General features: G+C 41.6%; 1 protein-coding gene across 1 annotated transcript in view; it reads left to right on the top strand.

The window, feature by feature from the left end:
* The window catches only part of CORIN (corin, serine peptidase), a 111,632-nt gene continuing 91,829 nt past the window's right edge, over positions 1-19,803 (top strand). The window contains 3 exon segments of the mRNA XM_066548459.1: positions 1-141; positions 143-190; positions 17,134-17,278. Of these exon segments, the coding sequence (XP_066404556.1) occupies positions 1-141; positions 143-190; positions 17,134-17,278 (334 nt within the window).

A 19,803-nucleotide genomic window follows, 5' to 3' on the forward strand; every position in this document is an offset into this window, starting at 1 on the left:
ATGAATGAAGGGATACGGGAGTCTGGCCCATGCTTGCCAACCTCCGCTCTGAACTCTGCGCCTCGACTCGATGGGCCGAGAGCGCCCGCAGGTCCGTGCGCTGGGCTGGCTTCGGATCGCTTCAGCCGCAAGTGCGCGTCCGGGCGGGCGGCCCGGGGGCCAGGGCGCGGCGGAGGCCCGGCGAGCCAAGGTAAGGGGTGCGAGGGGCGAACTCCGCGGATTCTTGCCCCTTACATCATCTCTGACTCAGGCTTGTCTTGCCACCTGCAGCCCTTCGCAGCGTGACGAGGCGTCCCTTAACCGGATGGGGGGATGGGGAGGGGCGCAAAGGCTGTGCCCACTCCATCCGCCCTCCCTGGGGGATGGCTTTAGGGCGAAATTAGCAAGTGGGCTGTCTCTCAGCGTGCCCCCAAGGGGTAGAGCCTTGTGTGCGAAAGGGGTGGGGATGTGGCTCTTTCTTGCGGAGGTTTATTATTATTGGGTGGAGGAGCGGGGAGGGGGAGTCTGCAGAGCAGACAAAATGCGAAGCCCTCCTCGCAAGTGTGTTTGTGCAGGAGGCGGGTGGACGCGGTTCGTCAGAGACCGAGGTAGAGAACAGTGAGGGGGCGGCCAAAGTGGAGAGGGGTCAGCAGCAGCCAGAGCATGCTCTCCACGCAACAGTTCCCTGCCCTGCCTGCGGAGGAGGAGCGCTACCGGCAGGTCCTCTCCGCCAGCCGGGTAAGGCGAACCTCGGGGCGCTCTCCTCCTCGCGGGGGGCCGCCTGGGTACCGCGGGCCGGGGGCCTGGGAGGGCGGCTGGCTCCGCCGCTCGGTGACCCCCGGGCTGCGGGCGGGGGCAGTGCGCTCAGGGGACACCTCCGGCCGCAGCCGGCCCAGGGGCAATTCCCGTGCGCGGCGCACAGCCTGCGCTGCCGCCGCGGGGCTGAGCGGTACGGTGCTCGGGCAGGCGGAGGAGGAGCCCTCGCCGAGCTGTTGTAGCGAGAACGGACCCGTGGCTCAAAGGCAGGAACCGTGTCCCCCGGAGGGGCGGCCTAGGGGACGGCCGGGGACAAGTGACCTGCCGCGCCCAGCCTGCCGCGATGGAGCCGTCCCGGAGCGCTCCTGTGTCTAAACTTGCGGGGACGCGCCGGGGACGGCCGCGTTCAGAGGCGGCAGGTGAGCCGCAGCCAGCAAGTGCTCGTTGTCGGCGTCTCAGGGAGAGCCGAGCGGCGCCCTCGACCCGCTTTTCTCACCAAGCGCGGAAGATCAGCGGGGCTGCTGTGCCCGGTAAATGCTCTGCCGCTGGAAGGAGCGGAGAGTTGTTCGAATCCGACAACAGGATTTGCAGGAGCAAAGTTCAGGCTTAACGTCTGTCAGGGCTGTCATGGCAGCTCCATCGGGGTCTGGGCTCCCGGGTAACCGGTGCACCGTGACTCCGGGGCGGTGGTTACCCCCGGCATCAGCGGGAGCTGGCTTTATCCTTGCGTCGGTGCACCTTGCGGTCGGGTGGAGGGACCCCGAGTCCCCTCCCACGGCTGTCCGGCGGGATGGTACCGCTGGCCGTCAGGAGGTGATCCAGTACAGGGTCACAGAGGAGGCACCTAATCATTCCAGGGAGAGCCAGCCTGTGTGCTTGCAAGTGTCCGGAGGGGGTAGCGCAGGTGTGGCGTGGGCAGTCTCGCAGCACACACCTGTGGGGAGGGATGAGGGAGTCTGTGGCCCTTATGGGAGAGGCTGCATAAGAGAGGGCGAGGGGGAATCTGCAGGAGGTGGCTGCTGCACTGGTGCGAGCTTGGAGGGTGGGTCCCCTGAGCCTGCCCTTCCCTCCGCTGGCCGGGGCGCAGATGTCTCCCCAGTGTCCCGGCTCGGGTGCGCTGTCAGAGGGGCAGGCGCGGCGGGGGCCGCAGCTCTACAGCGGGGAGCCCAGCGGCAGAGTCCGCAGGGAGAGAGCGGCTGCCTTCGCCCTCCGCTGCCGGGAGGGACCGGCGAGGGCCGCGCCGGAGTGCTGAGCCTGATGCCGGGCACTTGCGGGGAGGGCGACGGAGCTTCTCGCACTGTCACACCGATCGTACGCGACCGAAATGCCACAGCAGGGGGTTTCACAAGTTTATAAACACGGCAGTATACTTCAGTAGTATCATTGCTCCACTTAATTTAAAATGCAGAGTCCTTGGATGCATTTCATGGGAGGCAGTTAATTAATTAACTTAATTTACTAGCAGTCTGGTTGCGATTATGAAACTCTGAAGTGAAATCAAATATCCAGAGCTTTTAATGCATTCACAGGATCTCTTGGGAAGTTTTGGCTTTCAGCAGTAAGAGTGTAGTAGTAGATTTTTCCATATGGGTACATACACCCTTCCTGTGTTCCTAAAAGAGGGACCAGTCAGCAGACTAAATTCTTTTGTTTGTTTTTGTAATGGATGCTCTAGTTGGAGATCTCTGTTATAAGCTTCTTGGGTGCTGTGGCACATGAATGAATGAATGTTTCACTGAGATAGTCCAAACAGCAAAGTTGTAATACAAGAAATTAGAGAACTACTCTACCTGTGTCCCTATAAAAGCTGGTGGTATCCCCAGAGGACCTTGGACATCTAGGTTCTGTGGAAAGATGGGGACTTCTTCAGCTGAACAAAGGAATCCTAAACAATGTTTAAACCTCTTTTAGAAATGAAATGCTCATGACTTTTTTCCCTCCTCCAAAGGCCATTTATGAAGTACCCCAACAGGCAGGTCTTTCTGCCTGTGGAGAAGCCTGACCCTCCAACCCCACATATAATCCTCACTCAGCATGCATTTTTAAGGAAGCCACCAGCACTCATCCTCCTGAGAAGGCTCTCCTGGTGGTGAGCCAGGTAATACAGCATGCTTTCCCATGTTAGAGGAGCTTGCTTGTGCTTTTAGTATCCCATGAAGCCATCAGGACAAAATACTGTTTTTCCTGAGTCTTTTGGAGCTGGAACTATAAAATACTGAAGAAAACATTCACTTCCTTTCCATAAGTCTTAGCTGGCACTCAACTGTATGCAGATAACTGGAATGTCCAGCGAATTAAAAGTATTGTAGGTAGATGGTTGGAAATGTGTAATGATTTGAGGTGTTCTATAAAATGTGCACAGGGCGATTTTATGTATCTCTCTTATTGTTTGGCTGTTAATGATGTATTAGATGATGTCTGCAGATACAAGTCAAAGCTAGGACTGTTAACAGTGCCAGTAATTATTTTAAAATGTGGGTTTACTTGAATGTAGGAGTTGCTCTTTCTTAAATTTTTCTTTTCCTGCTAAGCTGATATACATGTTTAGGTCTTAGCACTCAGCTCCCTTGAGGAACAGTACTGTCCTAGCATTGTATTAAGTCCATGTATTGCCAGACACATAATTTCTTGTCATTATTTGCACAGCCAGACAAGGAATGTGTGCAGAGGCTGAGGTGGATAAGCACCTAGACAGAAATCTCATTTGTCAGATGGAGAATGGTCCTTTGAATTGAAGGTGAAACAGGCAAGGGAATTTTGGGATTGTTGTATCTAGCAAAGAAATCGAGCAGCTCCCACTCAACTGCTCTAACCAACAAATGGTGAACTGTAAACAAACCCTTTGTTCACAAGCAGGAAGACAGCACTTCAGTGTGGCTAAGTGGATGTTTGAGCTCTGTCAATCTTTGCCATGCTGAGGCCCAGCAGATTCAGGTCATCCCAATCCAGGAGACACAATATAAGTGCTACTGGTACTTCCTTAAGAAGTGGGAACTGTGGATTTGACCCCACCTGGACTGGGAGGCCCTGGGTACCAGGTCATGTGCTTTCAGGCTGAGCATATCATGCTCTTAGGCAGTTACATACACTGGCACTAACTCCTAGTGTGGTCAGGTTTTAAAAGTTGGTGGTTATAGCTACATTGTGTGGGAAGAGTCCTGTCAGCGTGTCAGGCATCCTTAGCAAGTGCTTACAAGGCCAGATGAATGTCTTGTTTCTGAATGTCAGGCAGGGTTTGGCAGGGGCGGATGTCAGGCCACTTGCAGCAGGGCAGTTTTAGACTTGCACATGCAGCTTAGGCCCTTTCAAATGTGGCTGCCAGACACCTCCTGATATTTAAATGCCTTCAGGATGAAGTAGCTAAGTAAGCAGCAGGGCTTGAGGGGGGCAGTGTGATTACAGTTTGAAATACTGATGCTTGTAATCTGTCCCATTTTCTTTCCCTACTGAAAAGAAATGGACCTCATGAGTGGCAGGCTGGGTACATAGAGTTCGCCAGTGCCAGGAAAGAAGGGTAGGTGATAACCTGCTGTGAAGTGATGGATTGTCATAGTGGGAGAAAGAAAGCTTAAATCCTCTTTGCAAAAGTCCTTGCACTCATGAAGTGACTGAAGACAGTATCCAGATAGCTGCAGCCTGACTATTCTCATTGCCTCTGAATTGTTAATTCTCTTGGTCCTCCGCAGTCAGTTGCTGCCTTGTGTGCAGTTTCACTGCAACTGTCCTGGGCCTCACTCTGGGTGCCAGGGTGTGGGAGGTGGGAGCCCCCCCTCCATTTGCTGGGACTGCAGGGAGTGGGGTGGCCCTCGCTCCCCGAGAGGCTGCAGGAGTTAAATTGGAGGCAAAGAGGGAAGGAAGAGCGCCTGGGCCTTGTCCTTTGGCTCTCGCGGCAGCAGCTCCCGTGTCCAGCGGGCTGTCCCCGTGTCCAGCGGGCTGTCCCCTCTCCCGGCCGCGGCGGCCTTGCCCGGCTGTGCTGAGGGGCGAAAGGGGGGCTGCTCCTGGGTGCCTCTCGCAGTCCGCAGCCCCGCGGCAGAAGAATACGATGCCGATCGCATCCTTTCCCTCAGTCCCCCGCCCTCTATAAATAACTCTGGCTGAGCTGACCTGTCAGATTCCCCCGGCAGAGCGGATCCCCTGACCCGGGCCGCCTGCAGTGGAAAGTCTGAATGCAAAACATACCGTAGTAAAAATAGAGCTGCCGGGGAGCCCGGCCGGCAGGTCCCGGCGGCTCTCGGGCCGCACCGGGCCCGGCTCCCGCTGTCCCCTGGGCGCTCCCGGCAGCTCTACTGAGAGCTCCCCCCGCTCCTAAATCTGTGTACGCTTTAATGCCCCAGTGAATGCTTTTGTCTCTGTCAGATGGAAGCATAATTCATTTTTGCTGTGAACAGATAGTTCCGAGTAGCATTTTTAATTTCAGCTTGCCTTTCTAACCAGCAAAGATGAAAGAAATACAAAAAATGGTTAATTTCCTAAATGTAAAAATAATAAGATGACTGTCAAGCAAGAGATTCTCATTTCAAAAAGAGGTGAGAATGTTGCTACCTCTGAAGTCTAAATTAGATTCCATCCTGTGTCTACCCTGTGCATACAGCTGCTCCCCTGAAGGGATAGATGCTCCTTGGCTATGGTTTCAAGACATTATAATTTAAAGCAGTACTTGTAACTATATTGTGCATATATTATTTCTGGTTATTTTACCTGTGAAACTTGAATATCTGGGGGTTAAAGCCAGCAAAAAATGACCAAAAAATGCTGTCTTATGCTACTGGTTCATCCATGTCACAGTTGTTGGCCCTCAGTGCCCTTCAGGGCACAGCCGACTCTTAAGGGTGATGGTGGCCTGGCCTCAGCCCACAGCCAAGATTTTAAAGATTTTTTTAAAAGATTTTATTTCCATTCCACATGTCCACTTGCTCTCTCCCTACCCCATCCTGTGGGATGGGGAAGAAAACAGAAAGAATGAGAAAGCTAACAGGTCAAGATAAAGGCTGGGAGATCCCTTCGTGGTCACTATCATGGACAAAACAGACTTGAGTGGAGTAAATTAGTTTATTACTGATTAATACATATTGACTGACTCAGATATTGTGAAACAAAAAGAAAAAATGAAGCAAGCATTAAAACACCTCAGGAAAACACCTCTCACTTCCCAGACCTCTCAGCTTCCCTTCAGACTCCTCTCCTTCCCCCTTGTTATCGCCACAGTTGGCAGTCAGTCCCTTCAGTGAGGCAATGAACAGTGCAGGGAAGGACTGTGGTTCTCTTCTGCTCCTTCATTCTTACTCATCCTCTGCTCTGGTGTGGTTCCTCTGTGGGCTGCAGTCCTTTAGGAGGGAGTATCTGCTCTACCATGGAGCGTGTACTTCTCTGACCTTGGTGTTTGCTCTGCTGTATCTCACTCTTTTCCTGCTTCTCTGCCTGTGTGGTGCATGTGCCCTTTCTTAAATACTTTCTCATGGAGGCACCATCAACTTGGTTGATGGGCTCAGCTGTGTCCTGTGTTGTGGATCCAGGTGGAACTGGGCATATGTGGCACACAGCAGCTCCTGCTCTCTTCTCAAGGAGGCCAAACTTGCAGTCCCCCCACTGCCAACAGCTTGCCACCTACATGGATATCCATGTAATTGGGACACAAGTGGTGGCCAGGGTACTGACCAGAGTAGCAGTGTTGCCTCTGTGGTTTTCTGCTTCCCTGTCCCTCTTCCCCTATCCCTAAATCATGAAGGAGTGAAAATAACCCAGCCATCCTTCCGTTCCTTTTCATCATTTCTGTCATTAGAATGGAACCTTTGCACCATCTGCTTGTTTGGGTGCCACACAGTTTACAGTTCTCTAGTTTTTTTGAGTTGTTTCCAGCATAAGGTAGCTTTTTACCACGTTGACCTGTAGAAACTGAATAGAGGCTGAAAATCAGATACTGACAGAGCTGCTTTTGAATGGTGAAGTTTGTGCTGTGATGGTTCAGGTGCTGCCCCTGGGGGACAGCTCCTGTAAGTCTGTAGGAAAAAAGACTGTCAGGTTGCATCACTGCAGGTGCTCCTGTAAGCTATTGCTCTTCCAGAATTCCAAGGCCAACTTTTTCTTGCAAAAGAAGTATTTTGTATGTTGAACATTTAATTATCTTCACCTAGTTCTTTAAGGGAAAGGAAGTGAAGGTAGAGTTTCCTTTTTTTAGGACTGCATCAGATTTCATCTACTCCAATTCATGTGTTGTAGTTCAGGGAGATTCCAGTATTCAGTGTATGGTGCTCTTGCTTTGGGACTGGTTGGTGATTGTCAGTCTGTCTTTCCTTTCTTCCCTTCCTAAAACATGTAACACTCAGTTCTGCCATTTACAGAACCTGGTGTTTTAAAAACTAATATGCTAGAATCTTTCAGAACCGATTTGTTTGATGCCAGAGAGAGATTTCACTTGGCAGTGATTTAGCAGTAGTAGTAACTGCCCAGAGCAATTCCTATTACTGTTCATCACCTCAAAAGAACTCCTAGTTTCAAAATAGCCTATACTGTCACTCTAATATTATTGAAAATTTCTTGATAACATCAAAGATTCAGGAAGCATTTCCTAAGGAAAGAGACTCTTATTTTGCCCCTTTTTTGCCTCTGAGTGAAGCAGTGAGAAATTGCTTATGTGCTCCTTGCATTGTTCCTCTCACTAATGATTTCAGAAAGCAGCCAGGTCTTTCTCTTGGGAATAAAACCTCTGGTAGGTAGCATTGAGGAGTTTTCCATCCCACATCTCTGAGTCCTGCAGCTCTGCATGGATGTGATAGTCCAGCAGATAGCTGTAATACACAATCATGTTTTCTCCTGACTTCTGTGGGACAGCGGAGCAACATGGACATGTTTTCCATTGCTGCTGCTTTTGCTATCATATTTTTTACTGGGTGGATTACTTTGCCTGTGGTAAAGTTGTCCTGAAACCAGTGGCACCTGGAGATTATTGAAGCAGCACAGGCTACGTTTCTCAGGCTTTTCCCAGCCTTCTGCATTTTCACATCTCCCGGAAGGAACACAGACAGCTGAGCCCACCTTGCCTTAACAACCTTTCCTTTTTTGCCATGAGCGACAGATGTTGCTGAGAGATACTTTATTGTTTGAAAAAGCTAGTTCTGTGCATCTGCAAATATTGCCTAAATTGATAATATATCTGAAATAATATTAGGAACTGTAGAGTAAGTAGCTATCTTTCTTCTTTTTTTTCTTACATTGCCTTTCAATATGCAGCAACTACATAGCAGAATTAGGTAGTAAATGCCTTTCATAAGCTTTGTTTTATCCTGCTCAGCCATTTTAAGGGTGTTAGCTTAAATAATTTGAAGTGCATGTAGACAAGCCTGGAAAGGAAGTCTGAAATGATGATTGAATGTATTTAGAAGTTGTTAACAAATCCTTTTCCCTATAAAGTGAGAGATATGGAATAGTATTGATGGTATGAGATGGTTTGGATGGTTTGAGACTCCAGATGGTTTTCATTTGCTTTTTCCTTATCATGGGTGGGATTATTCTATGACTCTTGGAGTTTTCCAAAGAAAATGTGAATGGAAGGAAATCTGGCATCTGTTCTAGGGATGACAAATTGAATATTTCTAGCCATAAATACAGTAGAATTTTTATTATTTGATGAAATAATCAGATTGTTATTGTCTCAGTGACTTAGATGGATGTTTTTATCCCATAAATCTTTATGTGATCTATAAAGCTTAATTATTATATCAAAGTCCTAGTCAAATATATACACCAATGTGAGTGCCTTGTTAACCCACTTGATCTTTTCTGTATTGGCTCATTTCTTTTGTAAGTTCAGCAATATTGAATAGTTTTAATCTCTAGTCACCTCTCTAGTTATTTCTGCCTCAATGTCCTGGTAGTTTCAAAAAATATTCTTTCTTTTCTTTATTTTCTTTTACTGAAGCAAAATGTTCAAAGATGACATGTTTCTGAACAAAGTTGTACCCTACTGAAAAATGAATGAGTCGCCTCTAAATTTTTTAGGTAGTAGTAGTTTATCGACCTTTGTGATATTGCATAACCCCATTTTCATCTTTTGGAGGAGGTCAAATAAAAATCCAGCTATGCTGTACAGATAAGGCTTTGACACTAAATCAAATCCTTTCCTTTGACTGATATTACTGTTGGCCTTATCTTTGGCCCAAGGGTTAGTATCTTTTTAAATCATAATTCAGAAAAAAAATCAGTAAAGTTAACATTATACATTCAAATTCTAAATTTTAATTTCTTCTAGGTAGATGCTTATAGTTGAAGAATAATTATGCATTTTTAATGAAAAAAATGATTAAAAGTGCATGAAAGATAAAGAGACAAGTGCTTTTAAAAAGATTCCTGCAATTTTTTAGCTTGCATTCTAATTTACCATCTAGTTAATGTAATTGAAAGCTTCTGATTTCAAATGGGCTTAGCAGTTGTATAATCAGCAGTAGGCATTGCACAGAGGGTTAAACCCTACTGATGAGGCATTAACAGGAAAAAAAGGTATCTCCAATTATGAGCTCGTAACTACTTTGTGTGGGGTGGGGCTTCTGATGGCATTTCTACATAGGCAGTGGGTGACTGATACACTGAATGTGAGCCACAAGACAGGCAGGATTTCCTTTTGCCCTTTCTAGTTTTCCAGGCTTGAAAGATTCTTGTAAGAGGAAGTTTTCAACTAACAGTATCCCTCCACCCCCTCAAAATGTTTTTGTTTTTTTCCAATTTTTTTTTTTTAATTGTCAGAAAGTAGGCCACTAAGATTTGTCTGTTGTGTTTTTTTTTATGGTTTTCAAATTTGCCTTTCTTATGCTAGTGGCTCTTCTGCAGACATCTACTCATTGAATTCCCAGCTAGGCAGGAACCTGAAGAGGGTATACTGTGTTACTTACTCCCTGCTTGCTGGGTTGTGATTGTCAGCAGTGTGTAGCCAGAGGCTTGCCATCGCTGTTCAGCATGCTTAGCTCAATGCAATGAACATCTGGGTAGTCAGGAAAGCATTAAAATAGTCTCTCTGTGTGTTCAGAAAAACAGCACGGCGCTGTGGAAACTTCCATGAGTAATTTTTGCAAGCCGTAGCAACTTAAAGAAAACTAAGAACCCCTAGAGCATGAATTCTGCATTAGCTAAAGAGTATTTTCCCCAGAACAATTTCCCACTGCTTGTGCAAGTGAGCTGAATGGATGTTCGTGTTCTGGCACTGAGAAGTAACAGATAATGCTAACCATAGTCTAATCCTTAAAATTACTGCCTTTCATACACACTTCAGTTTTTAAAAAATCTTTGCTATCTTCCATATGTTTACTGAACCTTGCCCATTTTATGAGGAATGGCTGCATCACACATCTTTGCCACCAGCTGTGAGTAATAAAAGAGAGAACTTTTATTACTCTAAATAAAATTGCATCACAGTGATGCACTTACTACAAGTAGTAAGTGTGCTATCAGGTGTACTATTTCCTTATCTGAACATTCTTGAGAATTCAACAAAGTTCCATTGTAAATGTGGGAAGTATCCCCATGGTAGTTTTACCTTTACATCAGTGAAATGATAAATAATTGTAAATATGTACAATATATAACAAAGTATGTAAACAATTAGCATTTATGCCAAAACAAAATCATTATTCAGCAGCACTTCTTTTTAAAAATGAAGGGATCGCAACATAAGAGTGATACTACTGTTCTCTAGTAATGATAAATATCCTTTTTCCCTGTTTTCTAATTCAAGTTTTGAAGACAGATTTGTACTGACTGTATATGTTGGCTAATGGTGTGTCTAGTTCTTATTTACAATGAGATGGAGAACAGTTATTGCTATCACACATGGAATCCATGGAAATCCTTTCTTTTCCACTTCCATCTTTTGCATGAGATGTTAAGCATAGATCACTTGTAATGGAGAGTCAAGGTCAAGAGTTTGCTTGTCAATAGCTTTCTGATGCCTAAATAAAATATTTTTAGGGAGACCAATTATTAAATTATTTATGTTTATTTTGATATCAAATAGCTGTTTTTCAAAGTGCCTTTATAGTCCACTACATTGTCAGGATAGAACAGTGTATTCTTTCCCTGAAGAGCTAGATGAAATGAGAATAAGCTCAGAACTCCAAACTTTCATGTTTATGCTTCAAGCAAAAGAATCTGGCCTCTAGCACCAACCAAATACTTACTTTGGAAAGATATGCCCAGCTTTATATGACATCTTCCTTAGTGGGATACTCTATATTTTGGATTGATTAATTTAATGGAAGAGAAGGGAGGTCTGATTGTCCAAATGGACTTCTAATGGATTATGTGAGCAATTTGTATTTTGTCTGAGGATATGGAATTCCCTGGGAGAAGTCACAAGATTACAATAAACTTGAACTATCAGGAAAATAGTGCATTTTATTGGCAAATAACTTTGTGATGATAACATACTTTTCATGTTTGCTGATTTGCTGTATGAAAAGGGTTGTTTGTTCGGGTTTTTTTCCTGCCTTCTGTATGAAAAGGTGTTTGGTTTGTTGGGTTTTTTTTTTCTACTTTACTGCATGAGAAGTTTTTTACCCCCTCTAAATGGCACTATTTCCTTTTAGAATAACTATGACACTACTGTTCTTCAATTTGTGTACACTAGAATTTGGGTACTGCTTGTAAATGCAGACAAAAGCTGCTTAGGATCCAGTTTCTTATGCTACCTTTACATTTATTTGTCAGCATCCATTTCAATTTGGCTCTCTAATTCCTCTGACACTGAAAATGAAATATTCTGCAAATTTTTGCCTATATGTGTTTTTAGTATGTGACTTTGTACCTCTGGAGGATTTATCTCACACTTTCTACTTGTTACAATGACTATTGAAGTATGATGTTATATTTTTTTGACAATAAAGTAGTCGAATGGAGGTGCATTGCTGCCTCCTAGTATTCATGTAAACAGGACAGAACTGATAAAAACTGTAGGCCATTTTCAGCTTCTGTTACTCATTACCAGGCCTTAGAATATTATGAGTTGATCAGAAAAGGCTGTAAGAATGAGTATGGTTAAATTGAAATATATATGTGGTGGTTTGTGCTTAAACATTGACACTTCACATGCTCAGTTTTTGCTCTGTAGCCATAACAGATGGGAACCATCTTCCTCTAATGGCAAAGGAAAAGCTGTAATGGCTGGTATGGTCATGTCAGTTCAGTATCTAGAGATTTAAGACCAGCATCATAAAAGCAGATGAAATCACAAGACCTGACAACCAAGCACTGCTTCAACATTAGGAGAGGAACAGTATCAAGGATATGGAAAGAGCTGCAGATAGTTTTTGTAATCTTACATAATTATTGCTTGGCTGGATAGCAGACTCCTCAGTGGCATTATGTGGACTTCTGAGGGCAATGGCATTATGAGGTGACCTGTTTATTGCCCTCTGACGTTCTTTCTGCATTTCATGTTAGTACTTCTTTCCATTTCTCTCCATTACAAACACTAAATAATGCTTTGGTGTATGGCTTGCTCAACATACTTTAATGCTTCTGATCTAGGAGGTGTCTTTTACATTTCTATGTAGAGACCCATCATGCACAGAAGATACTGACAGTAGGCAATTAGCTCTAATGATACTCCTTTATTGGGAGAACATCTGTTAGTTCTGTGGTGACAACAGCAGGAGATATTTTTGTCGAGTGCTTATACCATGATTCAGGCTGTTTTATAGACTAGTAACTTAGATACTTTTAGTATCTAAAAGGAAAATTGCATACTGCCATAGGCTTTTCACCCATAAATCTTAATGTAATCTGTCATTTCTCTGCTTTAATATGACAGGCATGTTATTGAAATGACAGCCATGAGATCAGATTCTTTCCATGTCCTGCAGAAAATAAGCTGTGAATTTTGGTCCAATGAATTCTTAGTCTTTTTGCAGTCAGATGGGACTACACACTCTTTTTCATCTTACTTTTTTCTTCCTTCTGTGGTTCCAGAAAATAAACTGAGCGGTCTGATCCAGCAGTCCTAGATACCTAGAATTTTTAAAAAATACACACTGAAATTAGCTCAGAATTTATTTTTAGTCTATTTCCTTTATTGCAGTCATTACTGAAAGAATGCCACTCAGGTTAGCAGTGGTTAATGTAATTTTGTTAGGGACAAAACCTCTTAGCTGTCAGAAGAAATTATCTGATGTTTTTAGGTATCCTCTCTTCTGACTATATTCTTGTTAAATACAAAGCATGTTTGTATTAAAAGCAAATTACTTGTTGCCTTAAAAAACAAACACAGATATTTCCTAACTGCACACAGTATTTAATTCTGAAAAATATTTCTTAGATTGAGTTTTCTAATAGCAGTGGTTGGAAGAGAACTTGCACCTGTTCTTCAAGTATTGAGACTATGTTTTAGTCCAGTGCTATAGATTTTTGGCTAAATCTATTTCATTTTGAAATCTTTAACATTTAGGGTTGATTTATTTCAGTGGACGCTCAAGGATCCTGCTTTTAAGTCTTCTTGTCCTTTCCTTGGAAAGGGAGATATAAGTATCTACCAGGTACCTCAGACATAGAGAATGAGTCAGAGAAACTGTTAACTACACAAAGAATTGAGGGAGACTGGTTTCTTCTCTCAGCCACTAACCTAGAAGCTTGAAGTGAGCCAAGGAATAAGCATTTTGCACCCCTGTTTCCTTCCATAGGCCCATTTTTATCTGACAATTCCATTATTTATGTCTTTAGTCTATTATTTGTTCCTCTATTCCATTATTCATAAGAACTGAGAGAACAGAGCATGTCTGCAGTTTATGCAGATACCATTGTCATACTAGAGCACTTGAAGCTGGTGCATGTATTCTTTGTGTATTGCAATATTTGGTGGCAAGAGTAAAAGAAATACTGTCAGGGAATATACAACCAGTAGGTGTTCATGTCATTCATGTTTATCTATAGGACACTTTATTAAAGTCTCATTGTTGATATAGGAAACAGCAACACTATCTCTAGTTTTAGTTTATATTCATCAGAGAAATTGACAGAAAAAACCTAATGTAGATGTTCAAGTGATGGAAAATGATAATATTGGGAAACTAGAAAAAATAATTTATGCTTGCATAGTCACTGATGATGATTTAAACAGGTGTATTGTTTTTCCTGAGGTCTTTTCCTGTAGAAGGGAAAAATATGACATGCTGTTTAGTTGCCTATAAATATTTACTTTGCAGTTCTACAGAACACGTAATTCATGGTGCTTAAAGAAGCATATCTTTAACAATACAGCATTCTTTTCTTGAGCAGCCACTGAAAGTAAATTTGGATACAACAGCTCATTTTAAAATCTGTGGCAGTGAGTTGTCAATACAAAGATTGAGATTTATTGCTTTCAGGAGTAGAAAAGAAAGAAAATGTTTGATGTTCTCATTTAGTCTTGAACATTTATGTAAAGTAAGTAGTATTTACAACACTAGTAGACTTTAGAAAACATTTCTCGTGTAAACACAGGATCGCTGTTTTAATTGACACACATTTAATGTTTCTGCTAGGTTGACTCTAAGGTTTATATATGACAATGGTGATAACTGCTGTCAGTTAAACACTTGTGCTTGAGATTATTAAGAACTCATGTGCCTCCAAAATAATCAATGTCAACCCCTCTTAACAAAAAGAGTCAAAAAGTAATGATGGGTACTATTTCTGAATGTTTTTTCAAATATTTGAGAACAAAAATTTTGTTCTTTCTTGCTAAGTTTTTACTCCTAAGACAAACTCTTCATGGAGTCACAGGTCAGAATTTACTTTGTATTACACTAGGTAGAGTTGGACATTTCTGCTTGGGACTTGCAAGAAGTGCATCTTGGTTGGGAGTAATTTCTTTAGGAAAATGAGCTGGATTTAAATTTTGTTTGTCTTGAAGAAACTAAGAATCAGCTCCCAAGTGCCTTGATCACTGAGCTGTGTAGTGATGGTCCGCCTCCTTGTTGTCTGGCTCAGAAGAACCACGTTCTTTTTAATAGAATATCATAAGTTCAAGGCATGGCGTGCTCTGATTCAAGAGGAGTCTGTGTTTATGTGGTTGTGATAGTCTGCTCAGTTGTAGATCTCATTTTTTAACTGCTTCAGGCAAAACAGGGTATTGAACTCAATTGCCCCCTTTCCTGTGGGATCACTGCATCTACTGCATGGTTGTCTGCGCTTTCAGAAGTAATTATGGCAGAGTTTTGGGAGATCTGAGTCCATAGCAGAGTTGTGTTATTCCTCTGTTACCTGTGCTCAGAACTCACAAGGGGACCTAATACACGCTGTGGAAACCCAGGCTGTGGGATTCAGGGAAGCCTGCTATGAGTACAGCAGCTAAAGCTGCTGGATTCCAGCATTACCAGAAGCAAAATGTCAGGCAGACACTGAAGACTTTAATATGACAAGGTAGACAAGTGTGGACTGCAGGAAGTCAAGCAGGTATTGTCTGAATGTTACATGGATTAAAGTTCCTAATATTCACCTAAATCCTTAATTTTATCTGTGACTGAATGTTTTAGATGTCACTTGTGGACAAGGGCATTAATTAAGCTGAGATATCCTAAAGTCTTGGTTTGAAACATTTACTACTTCTGAATAAGCTGCTGATTAAGAAAAAATAATTCTGACAACCAATTAAGTCTCTGCAATATTGTTTTTATTTTTTGTGTTGTGGAAGATGAGGATTAGATTACAGACCTTATCATCTCACTCAGATTGTTTCAACAGACACTCTTTGTTCTCATCCTGAGCTGGCTGTTTCAGATTTTCAGATAAATCCAACATCTTTAAGTTTACCATCCTGCTTGCTAGATAAATCTAGTAGTAGGACTGCGTTGAGACTGAATCACTGGAATAGGAGGAAGACTATCAAGGGAGATGCTACTAGCATCTCATACCATACCAATACCATATGCATTTTCAGTGTTAATGTCTTTACTTTGAACAGTGAAAGTAGGAAAAGAAGTCAAATGGGACAGACACTGCACTGGATGAGTCTCGAAGTGGTCAGATGACGTGATGCTTAGCACTGTCAGAAAAGACACATCTTCACAAATGCAGTTTTCTTGGCTTCTGCTGTCTGTCAAGGGTCTTGCAGTGTCTAGTAACCAGGGGTTTCAGGGGTAGTTGGTAATTCTATTATCAGTAAGGAAAATTACCTTCCAAATAGTCTTTGTGCCATGCTGGAACAGGAGATATTGTAGAATGATAGAAGATAATTCTGCAAATCCTACTTATGCCTGAGGTCTTCTCATTCAGTGCAGAAAATGGGACTGAGGTTGTGAGGTGGTACAAATCCAGTGTCTGCAGCAATTCCTTAAGAAATAGTTCAGCTTTGGTTTATGCCAGTCAGTCTGATGACCTGCTCTTTACAGAAAGGCATGTTCAGCAGAGCCAGCCAAAGGGATAACCCACAGAGACTGGCATTTACAAGAACTAACATTATTTATGTTGTAGACTTCAATCTCTTGAGGTTCTTTGGGGTGAGGCTGTCAGGGTAATGGATGCCTTTACTCTTGCGTCCTGACACAACCATCTTTGATGTGATTGATCTTCCTGACAAAGAGGATAAACTATTAGTCATCCTTTGAGAAGACACTGTCTGTAATGAATAAACTTATCATCCAGTTTCACGTTATCACAGGGAAGATTTTATTTCTTGGTCAATTTCAAACAAAGGGGCATTGACTTTGTAACAGTTTCAACCTTGCTATTAAATATTAATTTGGAATTTTGTTTTTGTTTCTGTTTAAAACCAATGACGTTTCTCCAGTATATGTGATCATAGTATTAATGGAGTTAGGTTTAAAAAATATAAAATGCATATTTAGGCTTTTACAGGGGTTTGAATTTTTGTACAGCTCAGTTGAATTCAGAAAATTGTTTTTCTCTATTCTTTTGTATTCCACTCATATAACAGAAAATGTGATTTGCATTATATAAAGTACTTAAAAAATCAGACATCATTACTGTGCAAATAAGTCTTCTATTGTCACTTAAAGGTTATAATACTATGTTGATTCTTTAATAAAAGAAACAAGAACACAGAGCTCTTGAATAATTAGTAATGGATTGTTTTAAATTATAAAATAATCTGTATTTAGCCTTATTCCTTAAGTTTATTATGTATTTTGCATTTTTTTCAAATAAAATACCCATCCAACATTCAGTTCATTAGAAAGGTTTAGACATTTCAATGAAGCTATAGGTCTCTGGATATTGAGTAAAATTTAATAAATGATATGGATTGTGCTAGACTGTCCACCGGGAAGAAAATTTACATTCAACTTGTCCTTAAGAATCTATTAGCCATATACAGCATATATTTAAATCATGTAGCTGTGTAGTAGGGAGGGACGACTGCTATTGAAAACATAGGTATTACTGATGGTCCCCAGCATGATAAAACTGCATTTTTTTTTTCAGGTCTTAGGAACAGATGAGGATAGTATGGGGGATGGCTGCTCTCAGAAACTGGCTTCTGCCAAGTTCCTTCGACTTTTGCTCCTGATACTGATTCCATGCATTTGTGCTCTGATCCTTTTGCTGGTGATCCTGCTTACCTTTGTAGGTGAGTGCTTTTTTAATTAAGGAGATGCTTTTTAAATTAAAGAGACTAAAACTAAGACCACATTCTAAAGTGCAAATATAACTGTAGACATTAGACATAAGTCTTACCACACCTATCTAAAAAATGAATCTACTTAGTGACTGTTGCAGAGAAATACATCTGCTATTTACATTCATATCCTTGAAACATATTTAAAGTATTGATGAGGAAACCTTTTCTGGTTTTCTCAAGGTAGATTTTTGAGGAACACATTATCTTGAACATGTAGATAGTGTTCAGCAGCCATTTTGCAAGTAAAAAAGATACTTTTGCTATCATTTTAGATCACTGTCAGTGGAATGGAATATATATCTGTTTATGTCACACATTCATATGCAAACCTGGTTCTTATTTTCAGGTGAAATTTAATTAATAAATAGCCACAAATTTTTCTGAACAGCATACAAAATATTACTGTTTAAATAAGGAAAATTTTGTTCATTTCATCTACATACAAAATAGGTATCAATGCAGAACCCCAAATATGTTTTGTGGTAACTGTTTCAAGGTATTCATAGACTTCGTAATGGCTTAGTCTGTTATGTAATTTTGTGCATATGTCTTTCATAATTAAAAAGTGCTAATTTATTAGCATAATTTTTTAAAAAAGTCTTCCCTTTGTTACTTTTAAAAAAGCTGGCATATCATTAAATTGCTTCAAGTACAAAATAAAAAGGACAATGAAACTAGGTTAAAGCATTATTTTTTCAGGGAAAAAAAGTTTAAAAAATTTGCTTTCAGTGCTGAGTGTTTTTGGGGTTTTTTTAATTTTTCTTTTTGTTAGTGAGAACATTTTCGAATTGGGCGTCCTTAGGTAGTTTAGAAGCACATCTGAAACAAGTGGGGTATTGTATCCAGTATCCAGACATACAGATATAAATCTGTTTTCCTATTTTGAACACTCCAATTTCAATTCATATCACACCGTCAAACAACAAGCATAGGAAGAAAGTAAAGATGTTTCAAAAGTACTGTCAAAATCAGAGTAACTTAAATCTGTTTTCTCCATTCAGTCTGTAAAGGATATGCAAACGACGTTGTAGGCCTGTTCTTTTCATTTAGTTTAAGTTCAGGAAGTAAGAAAACCCCCAAAGCTAGTGAATGTTATGATTGACAGGTAAGCCTTGGGTTGTATTTCTGAACTAAGAGCAGTCTGAAATGGATTAAGATCAAGTAAGTCTTGCAATTACGAAATAGGAAGCCTTTAAATTTGCTTTCCTTATGTTTAGCATTCCATTTGTATCTTTCATATCCTCTGCCCTAGATTTTCATTCTTTGGTGAGAAACCAGATAAAAAGGCAGGTGTATTTACATCAGTTATACTCAATCTCTTTCTCAGGCATGGATTGACCTGTGATTAAAATGTATGAAATCCTCTGGGAAATGGGGCCAGTTAGGATTCTACTTATGTAGCAAAAATCGTGACTGTCTCCTCTTAAGTCAACGTCACTACTGTAGGGTAAAGAAAAAGGCTTGCTGTTACAACCCAAGTCTAAAACCTGCAAAGGTCCCTTCAGAAGCAGCTTTTGAATAAACATTTTATAATTTACTATTCTTCTCAGCAGCTTTCATTTTCTATGCATTGATATCCTAGAAGCAAATATATTTGATGATCAGAATTAGATGAACTAATGCTGTGGGGATTTCAAGTGTGTGTAATAGAATATAGTCTGTTACAGTAACTAATAATACAATATATCCAAAATATTACTTCATATTTATTTCAGGTCAATAATAACTGAATTCTAATACTGGTATGAAGTCTTACTGTGTAAGAAATAAGTTGATAGTATTGAGTGGCTAATAGAAATTATTTGATGGGAGGGAGGTTGGAGGGGGGTGGGAGGAAGGAAAGAAGAAAAGAAAGAAAGAAAGATAGATTACTGCAGCTTAACTGACATGCAATAGTTTGGTATACTATGGGACCTTCACAGTATCAGTAAGGTGCCCATTTCTCTAGAGTGCAGAGTCATGGGTACAGACCCTGCAGGAGAAATCTCAGTTCATATGTGCTGGCCAGCTGTACTAGTGAACTAATGCTTTATTTCCTTTACAACTTCCTCATCAATTACCCATACTTTATTAGATTGCTTTGCTCTGTTTCATTAGCTTTTAAATAGACTTGGTCTCTTGAAGCTTTCCTGCTCTGAAGAGCTAGAAATCTTCCACAGTTTACTCTGCCAGCATCTCAATTTATGAGCTTGAACAGTGTGACTATTTCTTAAATCTCTTAACTGTCCATTTTTAAGTAAACTGTCAATTTTTTAAAACCTGTCCATATTTAAGCAAAATATTAATTTCCCAAAGTGAACAGCAAATGGAAATTATCATTAAAACTGCTGGAAAGTGTTGCTTTGAAATGAATGGGTCTGGTCCCAGTAGTTCTGTTTTGTACCAAGCACAATGAAGGCTGGCATACTTCATGTTTCTGTCATCTGGACGTGCCCAGCTGTAGCTGGAGACACAAATTGAAAATGGTTACATCT

The sequence above is a fragment of the Molothrus aeneus genome, chromosome 4, assembly GCF_037042795.1.
Source record: "Molothrus aeneus isolate 106 chromosome 4, BPBGC_Maene_1.0, whole genome shotgun sequence".
Classification (NCBI taxonomy): Eukaryota; Metazoa; Chordata; class Aves; order Passeriformes; family Icteridae; genus Molothrus; species Molothrus aeneus.